Raw genomic sequence first — 24,654 nt, 5'->3', positions numbered from 1 at the left:
AAATATTTATATTCCAAAATTAATATTCCACTGTGTGAGGGCTAGTCTGATTGTGGCTGTTCCTTAAGTTGTGACGATTGAAACCAACAAAAAAAAAGGAACACTAGGCTTTTCTCCCAAGAGCTTATTTTTGAACAAGATCCAAGTCCAGGAAGTAAGGGGCAGCAAAAGAAATAAAAGATCAGAGACTAAGGGGGAAAAAAAAGTGCTGTTGCATTATATAGTACACTATGTAGAGAAGGAGTGGATGCTCCAAGTACAGGGTAGAAAAAGTGCATTTCCAGTAGCTCAGTACCTGTTTGGAAGTGACATTCTCCAGGTCCATCTGCATCATGATCTCTCGGAGGCGCATTTTGATCAGGCGCTCTGTGCGTTCCCGCTCCGTGGGCCTGCAAAGACACACACACACACACACACACATTAACACCACATGTCATGCGCATACTCCCACAAGGACAGATTCAATCCCCCAAATCTCCTCTGGCTGCTGTCATGTTTGTCAGGACAGGAGACACAGGGCTCCAAGCCTACGGTCATGGAACCAGCTCAACATCACTTTGTATGAGTGGATAGTTTTATCAGTGGGCCTCACTGGGTCTCTAGGCCACTGAGGAGTCTGTGAAGGGACCCATGAGGGGGGAGTGGGGGGGGGGGGGGTGAGAGCCATGTGCCTCTCTGCTGATAGCAACACATGCCCTGATTAGCTCCCACGAGACCAGAGCTCTGCTCCAAGTCCAACACCCCTCCCCCCCAGCGCACACACACACACACACACACACACACACACGCGCGCTGCACGCACAGCCGGCCTCAAGAGCACGGAGACCAATGTAGGTCAGATCCCAGGGTGGCAAATATTGTTGAGCCAGGTGCCTCCCTGTGCCTGCTTCGGGTGCGTGAGTGGGACGGATGACCCCGGCCATCTGAAAGGCTCACAGGCTCACATTATCAGGCCGACGCTACTCTAGAGGTAGAGGGAGGGAGTGCAAGCTTGTTTATGCTAGAGCTGCACTCTGCGACCCTTTGAGGAAAAAGGGCACTGGCATGGGAAAAGGGTTTATCCTTTCCCAAGAGGCAGGCCAGGACGCTGGGCTTGGATTACAATGTTACTGGTCATCAAGGTTATACACTAGCAGTGAATGCCCATACAAGCCCAAGCATGTGTGTACAAACACACACGCACACACAATCTAGACTAGACAAGACAGACATAGAAACGTATATATACCCCTCGATCAACTAAATGGGTCAAAACAGCTGGAGCCAGGATAGGGCATCAAGCCAACAATCTTTTTAAGAGGCCATCTCGAGCAGGCTCCCAGCAGGACTAAAGCACACAGACACACAGAGTTATCTGCGCTTAAGAGTCGTTTGCAAAATTGGTGAGGGCAGAGTGTGCGTGTGGGTGTTACTGTTTGCATGCAATTTCTCATTTCGTTCTTGCATGAGAGGGTTCAGTGAGTGCACAGCTTGAGTGTGTGTGTTTTGAAATGAAACCAGGAAAACACACACGCACACACTGTCCTACTCCTTCCTCTACCTCTGGTTGACCCCCTTCCTGTCCCTGAGGGGTCACTTGTCCATCCTTTACTCCGGGGGGAGGGCAAGCTGTATATCTGTCTAATTGCCCTCTCATCCGCTTGCCCCCCCCCCTCCTCTATTCTGTCTGCCCGTCCACCTGCCTCGGTCAGTCCCTGTGTTTGTATTCCTCTCCGTCTCACACTTTTTCCGATCGTAAATCAAGCTGCCTGGGGGGCGCGCACTATTCTGGGCACCTCTGCCACCCCTTGGGGAGTTAAAGATAGGTGCAACCCCCCCCACCCTCCCAGTGCACAGAGGCACGTGGGCCACCTATCCTTCCCAGAGTGGGAATTCCCCCTCCCACTCGTACACCCATCGACCTCCTCCCTCCGCCGATAAAAGGAACGTAAATAAATACCAGATAAATGTCTGACCGTGAGGCAAGCAGTGGCCGGCCGGTCAGTGTAAACAGCTAGAGGGCGAGGTGGTTCATGGGCTTCATGACCCAAAGTACACATGTATGCTCATGAGAGAGCCTGGGCTGATACCATTTGATCTGCTCTATTTATACCAGCTAAGTATGTGTGTGTGTGTGTGTGTGTGTGTGTGTGTGTGTGTTTAACTGTATGAGAGTGTCATATGTACAGTTGTGTGTATTTAAATACGTGCTTGTGTGTGTGTGTGTAAGTTTAACTGTATAAGTGTGTCATATGTACAGTTGTGTGTATTTAAATATATGCTTGTGCTTGAGAGTGTGAGTGTGTGTGTGTGTGTGTGTGTGTGCTTGTGTGTGCCACTGACTTACTGCAGAGGTCATAAAGGAGAGGACGTTGCGGAGAGAGGCAGAGATTTACACCACACAAAGGAGCAGCACACCCCTATTGACAGTGCGAGTGGTTTGTGCACTCTTACTGAACCCTTCCCTCCCTTCACCCACATGCACAAGCACTGCAGCACAACTACTCACATTTCAACAAACCAGTTCAGTCTGTGTGTGTGTGTGTGGCCGTATGACGTGGGTGTATGCGTATGTGTGTGTGTGTGTGTGTGTGTATGTAGCCATATGATGTGTGTGTATGTGTACGTGTGTGTGTGTGTACGTGTATGGGCGTACGTGCATGTATGTGTACATGTGAGTGTGTGTGTGCGCGTGTAGCCATATGATGTGTGTGTGTATGTGTAAGTGTGTGTACGTGTAGCCATATGATGTGTGTGTACGTGTGTGTGAGCGTACGTGCATGTATGTGACTGCGTGCGTCACTCACACGTCGGTGAAGAGCACGGGGGAGTCGGCGCGGTGCGACTGCACGTCCTGCATGGCGTTCCACTCGTTGATGCAGACCTGGTCCGAGGCCACGCGGCTGTGGTAGTAGCTGACCCAGGTCAGGAAGAGGCTGCCCGGGTAGTAGTTGTGACAGCGTGCCACCTCGCACGCCTTGTGTAAGGACTGCAACGCCGCCCTGGGAGGAGGAGGAGGAGGAGGAAGAGGCCATTAAGAGGAGGGAAAGAATTGATGATAGTGATAGAAGAGAGAGTATAGAGTGTTGTTCTTTATATTATACTATATGCCATTATGCCACTGTGACCAAATTGAGAGAGAGAGAGAGAGAGAGAGAGAGAGAGAGAGAGAGAGAGAGAGAGAGGAGAGAGAGAGAGAGAGAGAGAGAGAGAGAGAGAGAGAGAGAGAGAGAGAGAGAGAGAGAGAGAGAGAGAAAAAGAAAGAAAGAAAGAGAGAGGGCGAGAGAATATAATTGAAGGGGAGATTGAGGGCACTCACCACATGGCCTGGACAGAGACTGGCTTGAAGACATGGACCCTGTTGACGGTGGACACACTAAACCCACTGTGAAGAGAAAGCACACAGAGAGAGAGAGAGAGAGAGGAGAGAGAGAGAGAGAGAGGAGAGAGAGAGAGAGAGAGAGAGAGAGGAGAGAGAGAGAGAGAGAGAGAGAGAAGCAGCTTAGCTCAGTCTCAGGGGGAAAACATGGGAGTCTAAGGAGGAAATGCAGCAGGTGTGTGAGTGCAGGCGTGTGTGTGCAGGCATGTGTGCCTTTGGGTGTGTTTGTGTTAGGGATGTTAACCGGTAGCCGTTTAAACCGGTGGTTGACCGGTTGAACGGTGTTTATATGTTCATGTTTGCCATTTTAAACATGTTTCAGGTTCACCGTTGAGTCTCTTGAAAACAAAAATACATTTAAAAATGTAGAAATGGTTCTGATCGTTATTACACCATTCTCACAATCATTTTGACGTGAGAAGTTAAGTGTTGCGTGTAGCCTATTGCAATCCTGACAATCCTGATATTGTGACAAACTTCACTGCTTGTTAGTGGCTGCGTGTTGACTATGGCATGATGATAATTGTAACAATGTAATGGCAAACGAAGACACGAAAGACTAACTTTGCATATGCCTACTTGCTGTGTTTTATTATTCATCTGTACTTAAATGGCATGACGACAGGAACTTATTGCAAAGGATTTTATGCAGCACACTACAGAGGCTGTTGGCAATCGGTACGTTTTTTTACGAAGACGTTGGTTAATATACTTTCCTGTAACACCACCAAATGTAGCGTTCTCTGTTTGTGACTTTGTAACGTGAGCTTTTTATAGCCCGAGCTCGGTGCCACGTTGCATGGAAGGTCGACGTTGTGCGTAATGTGTGCCTGTGCGTGGGTGCGCAGGGAAAGCAATTATTTTTCTCCCCAAAACAAAACCCTTATTCCTCCACAAGAAGTGGACAATGATTAGGGAAAATGTATAATACAAAGGGCACGAACTAACATTGTGTGAAGGGAGCCTAACCATTCTAAAATGGGGGGATAACTTGTTTCACGGGCAGTTATAGAATTTTCGGTGACCGACTTTAACCGGTTAATGAGGCTCAGTGGCCGGTTAAGATTTTTTTTAAAATTTCGCCATCCCTAGTTTGTGTGTGTGTGTGGGAGAGAGATAGAGAGATATCTTACCCATCACCATCCAAGTGTATCAGAGTGTCACTCCATAGAGGCAGCACCAGCCCAACAGTGCATACACTAGAAAAAACACACACACACAGTGTTACACACACAACTTCCTGCTACAACAGTAGGTCTACCTGTACAATAGTAGTGGTTTCGTTTGGCTCGAATGTGCAGCTGTGGAATGGTGAGACGCACCGGTCTGAGGAGCTGAAGTCCATGCCCAGCACGACACTCTCCTCGGTGTCCTGCCGACCGTTGGTGGACACCACCACCATATAGCGTGTGCACTGGAGATAGGCACTCTCCAGACGCACCGCCTACAGAGAGAGAGAGAGAGAGAGAGAGAGAGAGAGAGAGAGAGAGAGAGAGAGAGAGAGAGAGAGACAGAAAGAGAGAGAGGCAGAGAGAGAGAGAGGCACAGAGAGAGAGAGACAGAGAGAGGCAGAAAGAGAGAGAGAGACAGAAAGAGAGGCAGAAAGAGAGAGGCAGAAAGAGACAGAGAGTCAGAGAGAATAGAAGTTAAGGAGGCTATTGGGTCACTGCTTCACAGCTCTGATGAGAGAATGAATGAGTGGAGATGGGGTAAGGTGGGTGGACTCACCAGCCGGATAGTATCTTCTGGCCGTAACAGGGTGAACATTGTCTGTAGATGCTGTTGGAGGTCACCTGAAGAGACAAGGTAACAACTCAAAAATGTTGTGTGCTACACTGCCACACAGAGTCCCAGTTTCAGAGTCCCTCCATTCAGGAGGTTAGAGACAGACAGACAGAATTCCCACACAGTCATGCCACACAACCATGTGGGTTAAGACGAGAGCTACCCAGATTCAGTTCATCATATGACTCATGGGAGCCACCAGGCACACCCTGTCCCTTCCCCTATCTGAGATTTGATGGGTCATCAGCTCACGAGCAAGAACTGTGCAGGTGCTTTAATCAGTCAGTGACCAAGAACGCTGACGCACCCAGACAGACACACACACACACACACACACACACACACACACACACACACAGGCGACAGTGATGACACTGCATCTACCTAACCTGATCATGTCGCAATCACCATCAGGGCAGACTGCAGCACCTAACTGCCGAGCCAGCACAAGGGGTCCCATCCATAAACAAGGTAATCCCACCCCCCCTCTATAATCAATGCCCTTGACCGCCAAGGCAAGTGTATGGAAAAAGCCACCTAAATAGCTGCAGTATTAATACACACACACATGCACTGGTCAGCTGCAGCGCGTTGGAGAGGCTCGGCTCCAGACTTGTGAAAGTAAGTGTGTTACGCAATGAGAGAGGGGCCCCTCATCTGATTTTATCAACCCGGTACAAACGTAATGACTGTGTGGGTCTGATGGTATGCCAGACATACGTATGTTTGAGATGTCTGAATCTGTTAGATGTCTGACTCGGTTAGAGGTTGGATCTTCATGACTGATTGGATCACTGTGCCTGCCTGCGTGTGTGCGTGTGTGCGTGCGTGCGTGATGAAAGAGGGAAAGAACCGGCTTACCTGTGTGTTTGTTCCGCCGCTGTGCGATGCGGGGCACTGGTGATGGTGAGGACCCATTTCCGCGTGGCAGGAAGAGGGCAGCACCTTTTACAGTCAGGAAGTTTTCACTGATGCTGAATGGACAGAAAAAGAGGACAAAGAGAAAAGACAGGAGGGTTAGCCAGCCACAGAGCGAGATCAGCAGACTTCCATGTTTATCAGCCTAATCTCTCCCTTAGCGCCCAAGCCTGTGTTAAAAGATCTCGAGTACACATTACCACACTCCCGTAGAGTGACACACACACACACACACAAAAATACACACTTGAACAGAACATGGTGTTCTGCTTTGCTGCAGCTGGAGGTGTGAGGCTGTTGTCTCAGGAGGCCAGACCACAAACCAGGGGGAGTTCAGAGTGTGTGTGTGTGTGTGTGAGCTAGGGTGGGGGGTGGAGTGGGTGATCAGAACATCAAGCTAATCTAATCTAAATCTAATTAGCCATCAGGCCAGCACTGAGATCATGAGACGCTGCGGCTGGGGAAGAGAGAACGCCTGCTTGCCCCCATTCTCCTGGCGACTGCAAAAACAACATGAAAAGAAAAAAGAAAAAAGAAAGAGACACACACTGTGTTCCATGTTTCTCAAGGATAGCTCAGCTCGGCTCTGCTCGCCAATCACATGAAAGGACACCAGCAGGCCTAACCCGGGAGCTGCTGTGTCCAGTGACATTTATGATAAAGGAAAACCATCTCCCAAGGCCACTGGCTCTCAAAATACACCCCACCAGCGCCTGAATAGTGCTGACTAGTGCACAGACACCAACTCTGGCTGCTTCACCTGAGCAGAAACCAGGCAGAGAGCGCATTTATAGAGCGCATATATAAATAAAGACATCTCTCCCTGGTTGGTTGTTCAAGCTAGCAGGCCCAATGTGCAGGAACAGCATGGGGGAAGAGGGAATTTTCAGACAGCACACCAGAGGAATATGGGAGCAAGGAGAGGATGAGGCAGAGCAAGCGAAGGCGTCGCCCCCGCAGTGAAAAACAAGAAGAACAAACAAAAAAACAGAAGAGTTAGGGGGCCGGCTTCTTTGAGCTCATTTCCCACAACTCGTTCATCCGTGACCCAGCTGTTTCCTCCCTCGCTCTCCCCTCTGTCGTGCCGGCCCTTGCCTCACTCTGATTCGCAGTCATTTCCTCTGTCTGTTTTGCGCTCATTCTTTCTTTCTCTTTCTTTCTCGCTCGCAGTTCAACAGCTGGCTCCAATGAGGCCGGTGTCGGCGTGTTCACCGAGGCACGAGAGTCAGCCAGCGCACCACACAGGAAGGGTGTGGAGTAAAGACAGGATGGAGAAAGAGAGGAGCAGAAAGAGGGGAAGAGAGATGGTAAGGAGAGCTAGAGAGAAAGAAAGAAAGAGAGAGAGTAAGAGAGAAGGACACGAAAGAGAGAGGAAGGATGTGAAAGTAGGATGTGAAGGTGATAAGCTGCATGTCTCCAGTCTGTATTTTCAACAGAATAAGGACAGCACTTAACGGCACTACCCACTGCTGAAATTTAAACAGGTCACCAAACTGGCACTGCCATCGCACTAAGAAGGGAACAAACTTCCCCAAATTGACATGCTCGGGCCAACTCGCTGCTTGTACCAGAACAGGGCTGACAGTCGGCGCTTTGTCAAGTGTGGAGTGCGTGCTTCTCGGCTCCCGCTGGACGAGGGGGGACCGTACAGTGACACCACAGTATGCCAACACAAAGCTGCTTTATGTTCAGCAGGCCGGCCACGAGCTGCGAGGGCGCTGAAGCCACGCTCAGACATTCCCACCCTCTGGCATTTTACTGTAGGCGACATGTAAGGACATACTCACTCACACTCACACTCACACTCACACTCACACTCACACTCACACTCACACACACACTCACACACACACTCACACACACACACACACACACACACACACACTCACACACTCACACACTCCCAATGACCGATTCATTGAAGACTCTGGTATCTCAGACCGCCTGAACTCCTCAACACGTCAGGCTAATAAGGAGGAGTGGGAGAGAGTGGGAGGAAGACACGGAGGGAGGGAGGGATAGGAGGAGAGAAAGATAGAGGCAGGGTCATCTTTTGGCATCCAGTGCCAGGCGGTACTTGTTAGGACACAGACACAATCATCACTATGTAAGGGGGTCCTTGGGATGGGTGCGAACCACAGAGAGGGCCCACTCACTCTCCAACCAGCAGCGAGGAGCCGTTTGACCCCCACCTGTCCCTGCCCATATTAGTCAGTCTCTGGTGGGGAGGAGAGATAAATATAGGCCCAGGCTGAGGGCCGGCAGAAGGCCTTATGAGTTCAGGAGCAGGCACAGGCACACACACAGGGCTCGGGGAGGGTGGTGGTGTTGAGCACTGCATTCTGTCACCTCCCGAGATACAGATTAGGGTGCACACACAGACAGACAGACACACACACACACACACACACACGCAGACACGCACGCACAAACGTGAATTAAGAGAGCTGTGGGTAAATATAGCACAGCGCTGTGGCTCGGGGACAGATTAAGAGAAGAGAAGCTGGGAGGTAACTTTAACAGTAAGTGACCAAGCAAATAAACCTGTTGTTTGATCACAGTATGTAGGACTGGATGAGGAAGCAAAGGACTCTTCATTTCAAATCAAGGGGCAGTTCTGTTGTGCAGTTGGCGGGGGACGGGGGGGCATCCATCCCTCCATCCTGACTATTCTTGGAAAAGGGGTGGGAATTTCCCATGAGTCCAACCGAAGCAGGAAGTCAGGATGCTGGATGCCTGGAAAGCTCAATGGGACTGCAGTCTGGAGGTCCTCACACAGCACGCGAATCACTTAACACATGGAAAACACCTCCGAGCGAGTTTGCCGTTGGTCTCAACCGCTGTCTCAACCGGTATTTCTTCAACTTTTGTAGGTTAAATGATGGGTGGAACTGAATCAGTGTTGCCGGTAGCCTCGATAAACCAGACCAGCAGCATCTCAGCTGAGCCAAGTCCCTTTCAATCAATCCTGAGTGGCTGTGTGTGTGTGTGTGTGTGTGTGTGTGTGTGTGTGTGCGTGTGTGTGTGTGTGTGTGTGTGTGTTATATATGTTGAATATGGCCGAGTGAACAGACATCCTCACACACACACACACACTCTCTCACACAAACACACACACACACAGAGTTACTCATTTCCCATGCTGCTCCATACAGCACTGACCTAAATCTCACTTCCTTATTTGGGGATGAAAGCACCGACACCACCCCCACTTTTTAAGCCTGCCACATTTTACGCTCTTATCGAGCCATGTTTTACTGGAATAACACCAGGCTGCACGTGTGTTTGTGTGTGTCAGTGTCGTTAAGGGTGGGTCCAGCCAGGTCTGGAGAACAATGGCAGCCTGGGCCGACTTACGGGCTTCCCAATCACACTTCCTTGTAGGAACCATAAAAACCTGCAATTATACCCCAGCTGTGGTTAGACATTACAGCCTGATGCACAAACATCCCGCTGGGCTATGTTTAGCCAGATTAAAACACATGCACACACATGCACACACACACACACAAAGTTTATCAGGGTAGGACGATAGTGTATCAGATGCTGGTCACATGCATTGTTAAATAAATACATGGGGATTTTATATTGTGCTTCCCCTATGAATCATTGTTTATGCTGTCTGACAGGTCTTGGAACCAAACCAAGTCTTGTAAGTTTATAGTGAGTAAAGTTTATAGCAAGTAAGCTAGGGAGAGAGAGAGCAAACAGTGCTTGTTGCATCTGGTGCTGGTTACAGTAATACACGTGCCTGTATGTTTTCCTTTTAATGGAGACAGTGTGGGTGGGTTATTTGTCTGGGCCTTTCAAATATAAAGGCACCATAATATCTCAATACAATGCCACTAGGCCAAACTACCTATCCAAATAAGATAACCCCAACATGTGTGGAAATAGCATCAACAAATAAATAAATAAATAAAAGAAACAAATAAAAATAAATTAATTAAAATCAGAAAATTGAAAAAAAAAAAAGGTGAACATTCAAGTTCTGTCAACTAAGGTGAAAGTGTGGCTGATAACTAGACAAACTCTGACATATCCTGAAAAGGCAAACAGGTGTCATGTTACTGCACTCCCGGCTCCTGGCAGGTGAGTGCCCTCACACACACACACCCTCATAGCTAAATTCCCATGATGGTGAAGCAGGACAAGGACACAGGAGGACACTCATTACAGCCTACCTAAGGCTTTTCTCCCCGCTAATTTCACCCACTCTCACACACTAGCACATACAGTACACACACTGCAGCAAAGCAATCCATTAAATAAATGCTGGATTGAATGGTACAGTTGGAGTGTATGCATCACTCCATTGACCACTGAGGCAAACTGCATCATGCAGAAGCAGCGGTTTCCCACAGAAGCTTCTCTTGACTCCTAATCACACAGAATCTGCTGATGAGGGCGAGGCACTTTCACACAGAACATCCAAAGATGCTGCTGTCAACCACTCTCTCCTCCCCCCTCTCTGTCAGGATTAGGTTAAAGAGCCCAGTTTACTCTTGATCCCAGTAGTCTTGGCTTGTATAATCTATCCCTCCATTGCTTCACACAGGGATCTGCTAGAGTACACTGGGGCATTCATTTAAGGCGATGACTGCTCATCATAACTGTGGGATGCAAGTGCTGCTGCAAGTACCCACACAGAGATAAACACACACGCACACTTCGGAATGCTGAATTCTATACACATTGTCCTAAAGCCATGTTTGAAAGAGAAAAAAAAATATATTGCCATGCCTCTGTAAAAAGCAATGTCTCAAATCACCCATTTCAGTTGGCCTTACTGGGATTAGATGATGGGATCTGGGGATACAATGCTTGTGCTCAATGATGAATGGCAATGATACAGAGCCAGCCAGGTTTCCCCACACAAAAGCCACATTGTTGCTAAAAACTGTACTTGAATTGGTATCAGGGAGAATGGCTTAACTAGACTATTTCAAACAATACAAAAACAAAAGTAGTTTGTAGAAGTCCACAAACTTCAACTCGAGTATCTCCTCGAAAGACGATATTAAAGGTTGGATTTAAATATTGCTTCCTCCGTTTACTTTATAAGGAAGAACATCATTGGGTATGACCATAGACAGTAACAGAAATGACCCATTGAGGGACTATGGACTCATCGGCAAAACAGGTGAGTGAATCAGAGCTGTAACTGTACATATTTCACAAGAGGAAGGAACTCTGATGCATCCTGTTGCATCACGTTAAGGAAATTGATGGAAGGCCGAGTAAAAAATTTCGCAATTTCAAATACTGTAAACTCATTTTTAAGGCCTACCCCTAATTGTTACATGTTACAATTGTGACAAAACAGTAACTGCCTCCATCAAGTTCTAAAAATGTAACCAAATGAGCAGTGGACCTGGCCAACATCCTAATCAGTACTACATAAATCTCACATCATATTATGTTCTGTTAATTAATAAACAGAAAGGTGTGGTTAACCACCGCAATTCTGGCTTAAATCGCTAAAGTAATAGCAAACGTATTTTAAAATCCTAAGGCAAGGCATGGCATACTCACAGTTGGTTAATCTGGTTCTGAGATACAACGGCGTTCTCCGAGAAGTATGGCACCATTTTTGCCCCACAACAGGAGCAGAAGCAGCCTGGTGCCGAGCTCCGAGTGGAGGCTACAGTCCCCAGGGTCATGGTTGTACGAGGCAGCCGGAGCGGGAGGGTTTCTGGACGGGGCGCAGGATATCCTTTGAGTCGAGGCTCTCTTTATGCTACTCCATGGGAATGCAACTGTTCTCACTAACTCCTTGAGTCGGAGCAGTTATCATGTAGTGATATCAAGACCTCCTTGTCGCGTCCACGTTTCCGACATTAATCAAAACGAGGTAAAACTAAAACCGGGATAACTTCAACAAACAGAAGCGACGATGGAAGCCTACTTGCGCTATCAAGAATTAGCCAACGCTAGCTCCAAACACTCACGTATTCTTGTTCTCCGTACTTCAAAAGTTAAAATAAAGAGTCGATCGAGGTAGCGGTGTAGTTAGTCAAATCAAGAGGATGTCAGCATGGCAGATGTACGGACTAATCTGACATGGTAGGCCTAATCGACATATGCTGATTATCGTCAAAAGAGACACCGGGTGCTGACACAGCCGGCTGTACCTTACGCGTTCGTTCCCATTCCGAATCAACCAGGAGCTCTTGCAAGCTAACAAACTTGGACTGCAGCGGTAAATCTGAAGAGGGAGGAGTTGCTGACATGTGCTTCGGGGTGGGGGGGTGGGAGGTGCGAGCAGCAGGGCCCCGAGACTGACGACACAAGGTTGGTCCTGAAGCAGCGACGGAGAGCGAGGCGGAACACCATCACTGCTCTCTAGACAATTTGAGAGTAATGGTACAGTTTGTTGTTTTTGTTTAGATGGCTCGCGGACATTGGGTCCAATGCTATAAATAGCTTTTTTAAAACGTCAAGTTTCAACACAACAAAAAAAGATAAATTCAGCCTCAACAAGCTGGCGCCACACGTGATGGGTTTCCTCGAAGGTACTCAGAAATCCTCTCTGCAAAGTTAAACTTACTGCTGCCTGGTTGGAAACAAGCTCAATCCAAAGTATGTTGGGTCTGAGTTGGTGAGATGCACTCCCTAATCTCCTGAACAGCAGGTTGTTGGTACAGGTAATCACATTAGAACGAAGCTGTTGGCAGGTAGACATGAGTGCTAGAGAATCATATTAGAATAGAAAACACAGGCTGTCCAAGTTAGCAGGCAAAATCAGTCCTCAAGTGGCCTTGGGTAATGTGAAGACAACACTTTGTTTGGTCATGCATTAGCGCAACATCCAGTAAAGTGATACAATTCTCTATACCTTTCCAATAACAACTTATGAATTTATGACTTCTAGCCTAGTAGTGATAAAACATCCCTGTTTACTTTGAAGTGCTCAAAGGAGATGATATTCACATGATAGGTGATAAACAGGGAGGTAAGCCTACACTCTTTAGCTGAGATTAGACTTGGCAATACATGTATATGAGAGGAACAATTCGACTTGCTTCATGTTGTAGTCAATAAAGTAATTCCAAGTAAAGGGGCATGTTTTTCCAACACAGCCTTTGCACCAGTCAACTTCTTCAAAACAGGTTTGGCTTCCTTGTGCTGTTTGGATTCTGGTTAATAAGTCTCGTCACTTCCCCTTGTATTCTGGTATCTCAAGCTGCACAGTTGCAAAATGGATGGTAGGATTTTGAAATTGAATATATATGTTGGCTAAGCCTTCATATAGCCTTCTGTGGCCTTTCATTCTCAGAATTCAGTCACTGTCTACTGGCCATTCAGGTACAGCCAAGCCATTGTTGTAAACACAGATTGTTTATAGTGCTCAGCTAGTTTTAGCCCTTGTTTGCAGACCAACTGTTTGTTGACACGGTTGCCGTCTGTCCCAGAGTCATCAGCCAGGACTAGTAAAGGTTGATGTAGGTATTAACAAAGGAGTGTCAGACCCACATTAGGCTGTGGGCTGGATTTGTTGGAATGAGATCTCATAGGGGTCATCATGGTCATAGTCATTCTCATGGTCATTATCATTTTTCTGCATGGGTATCAGATTGTTGTTTACTATCCCCTCTTCTGAGCAAACAAAGCATATAGGTTTATCTGGTACTGCTGATTAAGCTCCACTTCAACCCTCTCTAATTATTCCTTTTCTGCATCTTCCTTCCTGAGGATGGTTTGTAGGTTTACTTAACTGATCAAAACAGAGATATTGCTTACTACATATAGTTGATGACAACTGGTATGGTATATATATATATGTGTGTGTGTGTGTGTGTGTGTGTGATTTTTGACACCCTTATATTAGAGGCGTGAACTCCCGTGGGAGTCCCACGGGTTGCAATGGAAAAAAAGTGCAGCGCAGAACAAGTTTTGAAAGCTCTTTGCAGGTGCGGGCGGGATGAGAGGTGCGTTTATGGGTGCGGGAGAAACAGATGATTCACTGCACTCCCGCAAAATTAAATATGTGTGTAAAATAAAATATTAAAGTAGTGTAGGCTACATAAGTAGGCTACAGTTGAGCTGGATGTTCTGTTAGGCAGCATAAAAAAAAAACAGAGTTTAAAGGTAAACTATGCAGTATTGGCAATTTCCTTACTGTTCAGTTTTTGCTTATTTTTTGCTTGCTCTGTCATGACGAATGGCTGAGAAACTCCATCGCTACCTTTTTCTAGCTGGTGCCTGGCGTGTATGTGTATTTGAATGCAGTAAAGTAATTTGTTACACTCGTTACTTCCTGACACTGAGGCCGTCGGCCCGCCTGCCCACAGTTGCAAGGGTGGTTTTTCCGCTCACAGGCGCTAGGGGGAAGCGAGACGGACACCATTCAACCCGAAAAAAGTCATATAACCATTCCAATGACTCTGAAGCTGGTTAATGAAGGTAAACTAAGCTAAAAAAACTTGCATATGAAGCTAAAAAACCTGCATAGTGTGCCTTTAAGCAGCCTATAATGGATATTATTGTTTATGTGTTCAATCCGTTGTCGAAATTCGTTGTCGAAATCAAAAGCATGACAGAGGAAGAGGGCACCACAAGGCTACTTCAGTTGTTAGTGCTTTTCTAAAGAAAGCCTGCATATCTTGTGCAGGCTTTAGCAGGCAGGAGCGGGACATTAAATTACATCCCTGTAACGGGAACGTTACAGATGAGGGCAGGAGCAGGACTAAAGATTAGACATTACTGCGGGAGGAGGACAGAATATTGCGGGAGCGGGACTGGAAAATCTGTCCCGCGCAGACCTCTACCCTGTATTAACATGTTAAAGGTCAATAAAACCTGGACCCAAGTCCAGGATTCTTACATAGCAGGTCAGATAATTTGTGTTGCATCGCAAACATCTACCTCTACACTGGGTGAGGCACAAGGGCTCCAGAGATAAACAAAGCCTTGCATCTTTGTAAAAAAATGCCAGAGGAGAAGACTCTAGAACTGGCTTCCCAGTCAGCTATGGGTGGGATGCAAAAAAAATCAACACAATGATATTGGCATATTTCTGCTAGGTCTGCACAATATATTATTGGTATTGTGATACCAAAGTGTGATATATTTGTATGACTAAAGCAGACAATTATAAGCTACATTTATCTGCCTAACCATTTTGGTTATTCATCACGGTCCTCCAACTCCATGTCTAGGATTGACTCTTTGCACTTCGCATTGGCAAATTCTATGGCAGACAATTTAACGCTGTACACGCACACGCACACACACACACACACACACACCTTTTAGGGCTGTTTTGACAATTACTGCAGAATCGCTGCATCATGACACCACCGTTATCATAGCCTGTGATAATATCTTATTCTAAGTTTCTCTCTTGACTAATAGTGATACTAGAGACCTAGAGTTCAGACAAGACCACCCCTGCACACAGGTGATTACATCACAATAACAAGAGGTGTCAACACACCTGTCTCCTTTAGTTACGGCTCCGTCACATGCTGCTGTGTACTCAGTCACCATCTCCACACCGCGTAAATAAACACAGATCATCTTACAGGGACGTGAAAAAGAGAAACAGACACTACAACCACATGAGACAAGGGAACTGATGTGTCGGTATGTTGTGAGTGATGCTTATTTGTCTATCCCCGAGTAACCCTTCAGATCGTAGTGCTGTCATTTTTCCAGGTCAAGAAATAGGAGATCTACGCATGTGGCATGTTGGTCATGTTGTGTTTACAAATTCATTTTAACTGCAGTTGTGCAACGGGTGCCCTATTGCATGCAATTCTCTGGGAAAGGTCGCACGTTGGTGTCTGCCCAAGATTATGAGAACCCCTTCAGTTACCCCTACCCCTTCCAAGGCCATGGTGGAGAAGGAGGCCAGCTGTTCCCAATGCTTCTGAGCAGAGCTCCCAAGTGCTAAGAAGCTAAGGAGTACTTGTGACAGAACAGCAATGACAGAGTCAGCCACAATGACAGTGACTACCTGGCAAAACACACGGTCATTTCAAAAACAGGCCAAGTGAAAATGTTCATGTGCAGGTGAAGGTTTGGCTTGAAAAATTAGTTTTCAGTTCCAGGTGTGTGTATACCAAAACCTGTGAAACATGTCATAAGTTGGGTGAGACCAGTCAAACCAAGAAAGGAACTCATTAATAGATGTCATATACATTGCAAGAGGACAGGAGAAGGCAGCAAAGAGAATATAATCCTAGTTCGCACGCAGCCCGCAGGCTGGAGTAGCTTAGAAACTTACTGAAGGCAACATAATTGAAATTAGTTTGCCAGAGAAAGGGAGTGGTGGTGGTGGTACAGGACTCAGCCTGCTGGGTCCAGCCAGCCCTACCCTGCCCGGGGCTGTGTGCTGGAGCGATGTAGCCCACCCTCCACAGAGAAGTAAGCTTGAATAACCTGCTCTGCCACAGCAGCTGTTAACAGGCACAGTGCCAGCATCCACTATCCAGCCAATGTCTAGAAGGTCACATAAAAATATCCCCTGGAAGTCTTCGCTCCTACGGACATAAATACAGTAACCCGTGTTAATGAGCTCTATAGTATGCAGCGCTCTATTTTGATACTAATCTGCATGGAGCGCATGCTACCTGAGGTCTTCCCACCACAAGTGCAGGCTCGAACCTAACATTTTAAATCATCTGCACTGTGGGAATTTCAGACGTAAGATGAGAGCCTTGCGGGCCCTGCGTGCTGTGGCTCATCCCTACAGACCCAGGCTCTCTGAAAACTCAAGTGAGACACGCACGCACGCACGCACGCACGCACGCACACACACACACACCCCTCTTAAGACCCATAAGAGTGCCTTGCTTGCATGGGAACAATTAGAGATCAAGATTTACACTTGAAAAGCGCTGATCCCCTTCACCCCTGTCTGTGAGAGAAACCAAGCTGGGCTACAACTTTCAGCTGCTCTGTATGTTACGCTGCGGTGCTGAGGTGCAGGGCTGGGTTGGCTGCACCCTCCAGAAAGGGGCTCTCCAGAGCGATTTACCAGAGCACGTCAAGTTGCATGACGTTTTCCGAAGGCTTGTTTTCACTGTGCAGTTTTTACTTGAAACCATATGTGGAGCGTAACACAACTTAATACAGAGTTAATTATGGCCGAGCGTTATGTAATAGAGTCAAACAGGGTCAGGTAGTTATATGGGGTGGGGTACTGGCGTGGGCATGCCAAATGAGAATAAGGATGTGAATGTGCTCAGACAGCGTGGGGGTCAATGCAGCATGACACCATGCTCACCAGAGAATTACCTAATCTATAATTGAGCCCACATGTGTGGCAGGCATTGAAGGTTGGAGTTCTGAGGGGAAGCGTAATGGGACTTGGGGGTGGTTGATATGTAATGTGTCGCGCACTGCAAACACTCATGTCATGCAAGTCATTCTCAGGCCAGCCAAACTTATTTTGTAAAAGAGAGGGGAGGAGGGGTGGGGGGATGGGGGGGTTAAGCAGCGTTGCATAACTGTCAAGTGCTGAGTGAGCGAGCAAGTGAAGCAGTGTGTGTGTAAGCTTCTCTGCCATGAGCGAAACTCTCCTGAACAAAGCTTCTCTGACATGTACTAACAGACACACATCTTGATAACATACAGCAACAGGCTGCTGAAGCCAAGCACTTATGTTGACAAACTTTGTGGAGAGTACCCAGTGGTGTAGGGTACGTGATACAGAGGACTACGCAGTATACCCACTTAAAAAGCATCAACTCAGTATAACCACTTAAAATAGGCAAGGATAGGTATTAACATTTGGGATTGATCACAGTATACCCACTACAGCTAGCTAGACTATACCACTGAGAGTACCGTTCTGTAACAATGCTGTTCTGACACGCAGCGTACCGTGCAACTCTGGATGATTCTAATGAGATTCATATAAGATGCAAAAAAATCGAGGCCTCTGCCAAAACAGCTCGACAACAACAATAACGGCTAATGTTGCTGTGTGACGTGCACTCCTCTAAACAGACACACAAACAAGCTGTGCCACATCAGATACATCCACTATCAGGATCATCATGCAAATATCCCGTGGCGAACTACGCAAGCGAAGTCACGCAGACAGGGTCCTTTACAGTAGAACTGTGTGCCTCCTGTTCAGGTTGCAAATCAGATGCTTATCAAATTACTTACATAGAACTAATATTTGAAAATGGGGACAGAATTTGAATTTGTAATTTGAAAAAATACTCCAAAACCAAAAGCGATAGATTCCTTCATAGAGATAATTTAGTAATAACCAACTAGGACAGGCATGGCCCATTTTAAAAGTACACAGTACTATCTCTAGAGCCGTGGAAATCAATTGTAAGTTGTAAGCTGACTGAAAAAAAAAAACAAAGTAGTGAACTGATATACATTGATTGATAGAAAGCAATAGAGAAAGATTCATTATTCCAACACAGAAGCACGGACTGGCCTCTCTTCACTCATTAGTGGTAGACTAGAGTCCCCTTAGTGGTCACTGACTGCATAGCACTCTATCTACCATCACTGACTGACTCAAGTCAGTCGACGCCAAACAGACCTGTATTTGTCCCAGCCTCTGGCTAAAGTGATTGTCAGTGCATTTGCTCAGAACACTGGCTAATATGTGTGAAGGATATGAGAGGTGAAGTGGGGGTCACAGACACACAGTTACTTCCCAAGTGGGATGGGTAGCCAACTGGCCATTGGACCATAATTGTAACTGTTCTTTTAGCATGCTTTTAGACCGCTGTAGTGTTGGATCATAGATCTGGTTAGCTTACCTTCTGGGCTGAGCACGACGGTCATCGTCTCCGCTGTCTGCTTCCTGCACACAAGAGAGAAACAGACAGCCAATCAGACCCACCCAAGCAGAGGAATCTCTTTCTTTCACACACACACTCACACATACACACACACACAGGGCTGGAAACCATAACTACCAGTACTAGCACACAAGCACTGACACCACACACGTCATCATACAGAGCCGGGAAAGAACAGGAAATCATAATGTGCTGCTAGGGGGAAAAATAAACATTACACTGGATAGCTATGTGATGATGCACAGACACATCATGTCAAATACTTTTAAACAGACGTAGCCTAACTGAAATATCTTAGCAAACATGCAATAACTACACTGCAGTTAACAATCTCCCTGTCCCAATTTATTAGACTTTTGTGATGTTGCAAAAACCTTTTCTGATGGTGTACTACACAATGACTCACAGTCTACCACAAAATGTTGGACAGGTGTGTAGATTTTGATAGCATTTTTTTTTTACTTTACTCTCACTCATTCAATCTATCCAATTAAAAAAGAAACGTGAAGTTTACTTTCACCAACTATGTATGGCTGGAGTGCACCTATAATTGGGCATTTCAACAACATCCACTAGGCCTGAGGGGTATTTCACAAAGGCAGAATTAAGACATCCAAGATAAGTGATAAAGCGAGGTTTGACATAGCGTTGTCTGGTCATCCTAGCTCAACTCATTTCACAAATGCCAATCCAGGACGAGTAGGAGCGACTATGTCAAGCCAGGTGTAAGTAATTCAGGATGTGTGCGCGTTCTCGTTTCTGCTCCAAAGTGCCCACGGTTGGAATAAAAAAGGACGCGGAAAATAGCGTCACTCACACAAAGTGAACAACCGCTTTTGATATAGACTAACAATGAAGTAAAGTTATCCTTTTTGGAATGGGGAATCATGGCTATTTCTGTAAAACAGCAGAAGTAGGCGTGGTAGACCAACTGAATGCAAATTTTATGTATGCACCCACGTGTGAGTGCTTCCTTGTCTAGGCACGCAACATCATTAAGAAAGCGCTTGCCACTGCAAAGATGCACATATGATATACCTTAATATTATAGTTGAAAATACCTTCGAAAACTTGCCCCTCCACTTCCAATCAACTACAGTAGGCTATTCATCAAACGTCTGTCAATAAAATAAGCAAACAATGAGTACCTAGGCCTATGTTAATAATTATAAGGCTATCACAATTAAAATAATAACCATATGGTAGTAGGCAGACAATCTGTTTTGTTTTGCGAGCAAATACATTTAGCAAATAGTTTATAAATGGAATAAAGCTCCTTAAAATTAGCACGGAGGTCTGATGTGAATGACAGCTAGCTGAACCAATAAGACCACATAATTACCATTAGAATTAACTTAGCTTGGCTGTTAGCCTGGTCGGGACCAGGCTAGGTGCAGAGAATAAATCCCCATGGTAACTTATGTGCCATCTCTTTTGTGAAACCAAGTCAAGGCTAAATTCATCCAGGATAACCTAAAAATCCCAGCTTAATCCCTTATCTAGGTTTTGTGAAATACCCCTCTGTAGGCTAGCCTACATGATTCAGACAATAACACCACCAAATCCAGTTCATCTAGATGGATAACTGAACACTTTCAGCCATACCAGGCTCTGTCCAAAACCTTTAATCCCAAACAATTGTTACTGGACGGGTGAAAGCATCAGAGATGAAGACGACTGTGTTTTTGAGTATCTCTATTCCGCACCCCACACACCCACCCACTAACTCCAACAGTCCACAGCCCCCACCCAGAATAGAGAATAGACAGAGTTTAATCCTGGCCTGCTACTGCTAATCCCCAACATCGAGCACACTCTCCCTTCTCTCTCTCCCAGAGATCAGCCTGCTGGTCCAGCTGTGATGCCAAGCACTCACACTAAAGCAGCACCCCTCTGCACTGAACACTGAGTTGGGTTAACCACAGAATTCTAATTCTACAAGGTTAACCACAGAATTCTAATTCTACAAGGTTAACCATATTCATCATCTGCCCGTAGAATAAGAATCACTCATTTCTAATTCTATATATCGCTCAGTAGTCTCTCTCTCGCTCTCTCGCTCTCTATGCATCTTAGTCTACTGGGGCAAGAAATTATTAGGAAAAAATGACCAACACAGAGACGTACAACTGTCAAGCCAGTATCAATGGTGGTGTATAAACTCATTAGGCCTATATTTGCATAGATATCCAGTTGGCCTCCAGATACACTGACAGGACCATAGGACAGAGCCTCCGCACAGAGCCAGTGTGTGCTCACAATTAGATGATCAGATTCCTCTGCAAGGCTAATGCAATTTCAGAAACGCAGTTAGAGAAATGGTAAGAACATGAGTCACTCAGGACCCCCGTTTTTATGTTCAAAGCTTGCCAATTGCAAAAAAACATACATCACCACCCATCAAACCACAGTGAGGAGACTCCTCCCTTCTCATAACACTAAGTCAATGCCTGTCATACCTATGTGAACTGGGTTTCCATGGTTACCACCATACCATGACAGGGGAGGAGCTGGGGAGTGTCATATAGATTGCCTCCTGCACCAATGGGAGCAGAGGATTCACAGTGCTACCAGGCAGATTTCTCTGCTTGGTCTTGGTCAGGAGACACCAATCAGTAGGCCTACTGCCTCTTACATCAAAGCATCTGAATATTAGCCTACAGTCATTTAGCTTATTTAACCATTTTAAAGAGCAATAGGCTAAGGCTGGTTTGTGCAAAACGATTATTAAATTAATTTCAATAGAGTATTCACACAGAGATGTAGAGTCACCTTTTACACCTTTTGACAGCATCTGTCATGCCAGTCTACTGACAATGATGTGATGCCCACCGTCTCTCCCCCTCTCTTACTCACACTCTCACACACACACACACACACGCCGGCCCATCCCAAGACATACAGTCAGTGGGCCCATGGAGAGCATGCATGTTGAGGAGAAATCAGGCCAACAGGACTGGGGATGTTGTGTTTCTCAGGGAAAAAAAACTCCAGGCATCTCACAAGATGACTCACATGGGTGCCTCACCAGGGTCACATGATGGGCAGCTGGTATCATCGACACCACAGGGCCGAATCAGCCCATTACACGCGCAACCCGATTTCTATCCATGGCGCCACAGGGAATATTACAAGTAAAAGGCAGAAGACAAGACATGCTATTGTAAATTCACAGACAACATTACATAAACTGGGTCAGAGTCTACCAGACTTCAAAACTGGACCTTAAAGACCCCAAAATATAAATGTGAATTCCTGACATCCTAAAACGCTTGTCAATTACACTTGCTATAATGAAAAGTGCATGGCACAATTATGATGAGTAAAGATCATTCAATTTGGCATGTGGCCTAATTTGCACACTAACAGGCCACAGCTTCAAACTAATCCTTTTTGAAACCAAAACAGGTAATCTATTCTAATTCACACACTGCTGTACTACTGAAGTCATATCACAAATCTTGTCAAAGAACCTGATCAAAGATTTTGTGTTAAATTGCGTCTAAAACTTAAATGACCTACAACCAAAACATAGTACCAACACTATACAATGGTGATTAAACCAGACAACATTACAGGAACATGGTGTGTCACACTTCCGTTAATTCGGTTTAACTTCCCAATGCAATGAACTAACGTAAACTAACAGAATATCACAACAGACTCCACAGTCCACACGTTAAGGTTATAGCCTTAAACAAGACAGGTCAGATTTGCTTCACACTCATCGTAACTGGTTCTTGGATCAACTTATACAACATCGGCTCAGACTTGACGGTCGTAACGTTCACACTGACAACGCATCACAGACTGACACGACCATGGTTTGCTAACCACTTCATACGGTTGAGAAGAAATGCTTCCTCAGGCTTTTCAGCTAACTGGCTGGCGAGGTTCCTCAATGAAGAGATATATGGACGGACACAGAGCCTAAGACATGTAGTAACTTAAAGATGCAGATACATAAACAGTAAAAGGTACCCAGGTTAACTGATGTATTGTTGCTACACGCTACCAAACCCATGGGCTGGTGTACTTTCCTAACCAAAAGTAACAGTTATTCACCAAGATAGCTAACACTAATGTTAGCTAACGTTAGTGATGCAGCCAAGCTAGCTAGCAAGATATCACTCTACGGCATATACTCATACTCATATTAATTAAGCGAACCTTAGACAAAGCATACCTTATTTACGACACTGCTACCCGCTCCATCCGCCAAATACTTTTTTCTAACAACTGGTAACCCGCCACATGATGAAAGCAGCGTTACTGTTAGGCTAAGTGGTCAATAACTTAGTTAGCTTTCTATCGCTAACAGTACATGTTACCAGTGGAAACACTTTTTGCAAGCTCGCCATGCGTTCATACAAATGGTTGAATACATGCAAACAACTTGTGTTTACTAGATAGCTTAGAATCGTTAGTATGCTTCAAGACACAATAATGTTCAACTCAAAGAAACCATACAAATGACTAAATCCATGTTAGCCTTGACATTCCTGGCATGCGCATAAGCATACAGCACAAGCTAAGTTGGAATAAGCGGCTTCGAATTCGTCCAAGATAGCAACCAAGCTAACCAGCTACCTGGCTACAACTGCAGATACAACAGTCACACCGGCTAAATCAGCAGATAGGAAGAAATCTCACCGACACACAGGGGCTAGATGTAGTGCTGGGAGTTGGCGACCGCTGTACTGTGACCAGCGCCATTCAATGTCCAGGAACACGATACTTAAATATCAGAGAAAGCGAAGAGTAACATAATTTGAATGCAGAGATGTGCACTTGCTGGTTCGTCCGTTGCTGATGCTGTCTCTCCACTCCTTTCCTCACCACTAGTATGCTGCGCATGCGCCCGCACTTCCCGACTCCTGTCAGATAAAGCACTGGTTAGGGGAGGGGACCTGAAGTGTAGACTCAAACATAAGAAACTTTTTTTAAATAAATACTGTCAAACAAGCTCAACAGGGTTCAACAGAGACAGAGTGGTAACCTGGATTCTGTCCTCTGCATAGTCTGTCTGCCTCTTCACCCCCTCCATGTTTGGATACTGTCCACTAGCCACTTTTTACCATTGTCTTTCTGCCTCACTGTTTGCGTGCTATATTAGCACATTAGCACATATGCATAACCCCTCCCTCCATACCACAGCCGAACTGTGGCCACACTTATACCTTTTCTTAAAATAGTTAGATATATAGATATATAAATATATAGACTTGTTCTTGCACTGTTGCACTGTTGGACTCATTTGCACTATCACCATGACCACTATTACCATTGCACTATCACCGACACTTACTCACACAGAGCACCTTACCTACCTTACTAGAGAATCACAGGCTCAGTCCCTGCCTCAGTCATTGCAAGCGTGAAAAACCTCTTGATTAAGAGTTAGTTAGTATAATTTGTATTTTGGTATATTTAGTATATTCTTTATCTTCTACTGTCCTTATTGGTTAGTTGTGTTTTTATATTATATTATATACTTTTAATTACTTTTTCTGCTGTTAGTGAATGTGTGTGTGTTGACTATATGCTACTGAGACGTTGAATTTCCCCTGGGGATCAATAAAGTATCTATCTATCTATCTATCTATCTATCTATCTATCTATCACTAATAAAGTATCTATCTATCTATCTATCTATCTATCTATCTATCTATCTATCTATCTATCATTAGATCCCTATAGTTTCTTCTTTAGTGGAGCAAAATAGCAATCAGCTTTAGGCCTAGGCTACTTGAGCATCTGAATAAGTGAGTAAACATTTTTCTGCAGCATGTTGCCTACCATTGTGCAGTT

General features: G+C 45.7%; 1 protein-coding gene across 3 annotated transcripts in view; it reads right to left on the bottom strand.

Moving 5' to 3' along the window:
- Positions 1–23,679, bottom strand: part of ssh2a (slingshot protein phosphatase 2a) — a 28,977-nt gene extending 5,298 nt beyond the window's left edge. The window contains exons 1-9 of one of the 3 annotated variants that reach the window (XM_042064716.1): positions 23,497–23,679; positions 18,802–18,845; positions 6,005–6,117; positions 5,087–5,151; positions 4,681–4,802; positions 4,492–4,557; positions 3,299–3,364; positions 2,787–2,981; positions 296–389 (exon numbers count right to left, since the gene is read on the bottom strand). In XM_042064716.1, coding sequence (XP_041920650.1) covers positions 296–389; positions 2,787–2,981; positions 3,299–3,364; positions 4,492–4,557; positions 4,681–4,802; positions 5,087–5,151; positions 6,005–6,117; positions 18,802–18,845; positions 23,497–23,559 — 828 coding nt within the window. In that variant the 5' untranslated portion in view covers positions 23,560–23,679. Of the gene's footprint in view, positions 1–295; positions 390–2,786; positions 2,982–3,298; positions 3,365–4,491; positions 4,558–4,680; positions 4,803–5,086; positions 5,152–6,004; positions 6,118–11,596; positions 12,290–18,801; positions 18,846–23,496 lie in introns of those variants that run through there. The other 2 variants (XM_042064717.1, XM_042064715.1) reach the window with 2 other exon arrangements.
- Positions 23,680–24,654: the final 975 nt, after the last annotated feature.

Source organism: Alosa sapidissima, chromosome 15 (assembly GCF_018492685.1).
Source record: "Alosa sapidissima isolate fAloSap1 chromosome 15, fAloSap1.pri, whole genome shotgun sequence".
NCBI classification, from domain to species: Eukaryota; Metazoa; Chordata; class Actinopteri; order Clupeiformes; family Clupeidae; genus Alosa; species Alosa sapidissima.
Note: the sequence above shows the minus strand (reverse complement) of the source record. Positions and strands in the feature narration are given on the sequence as shown.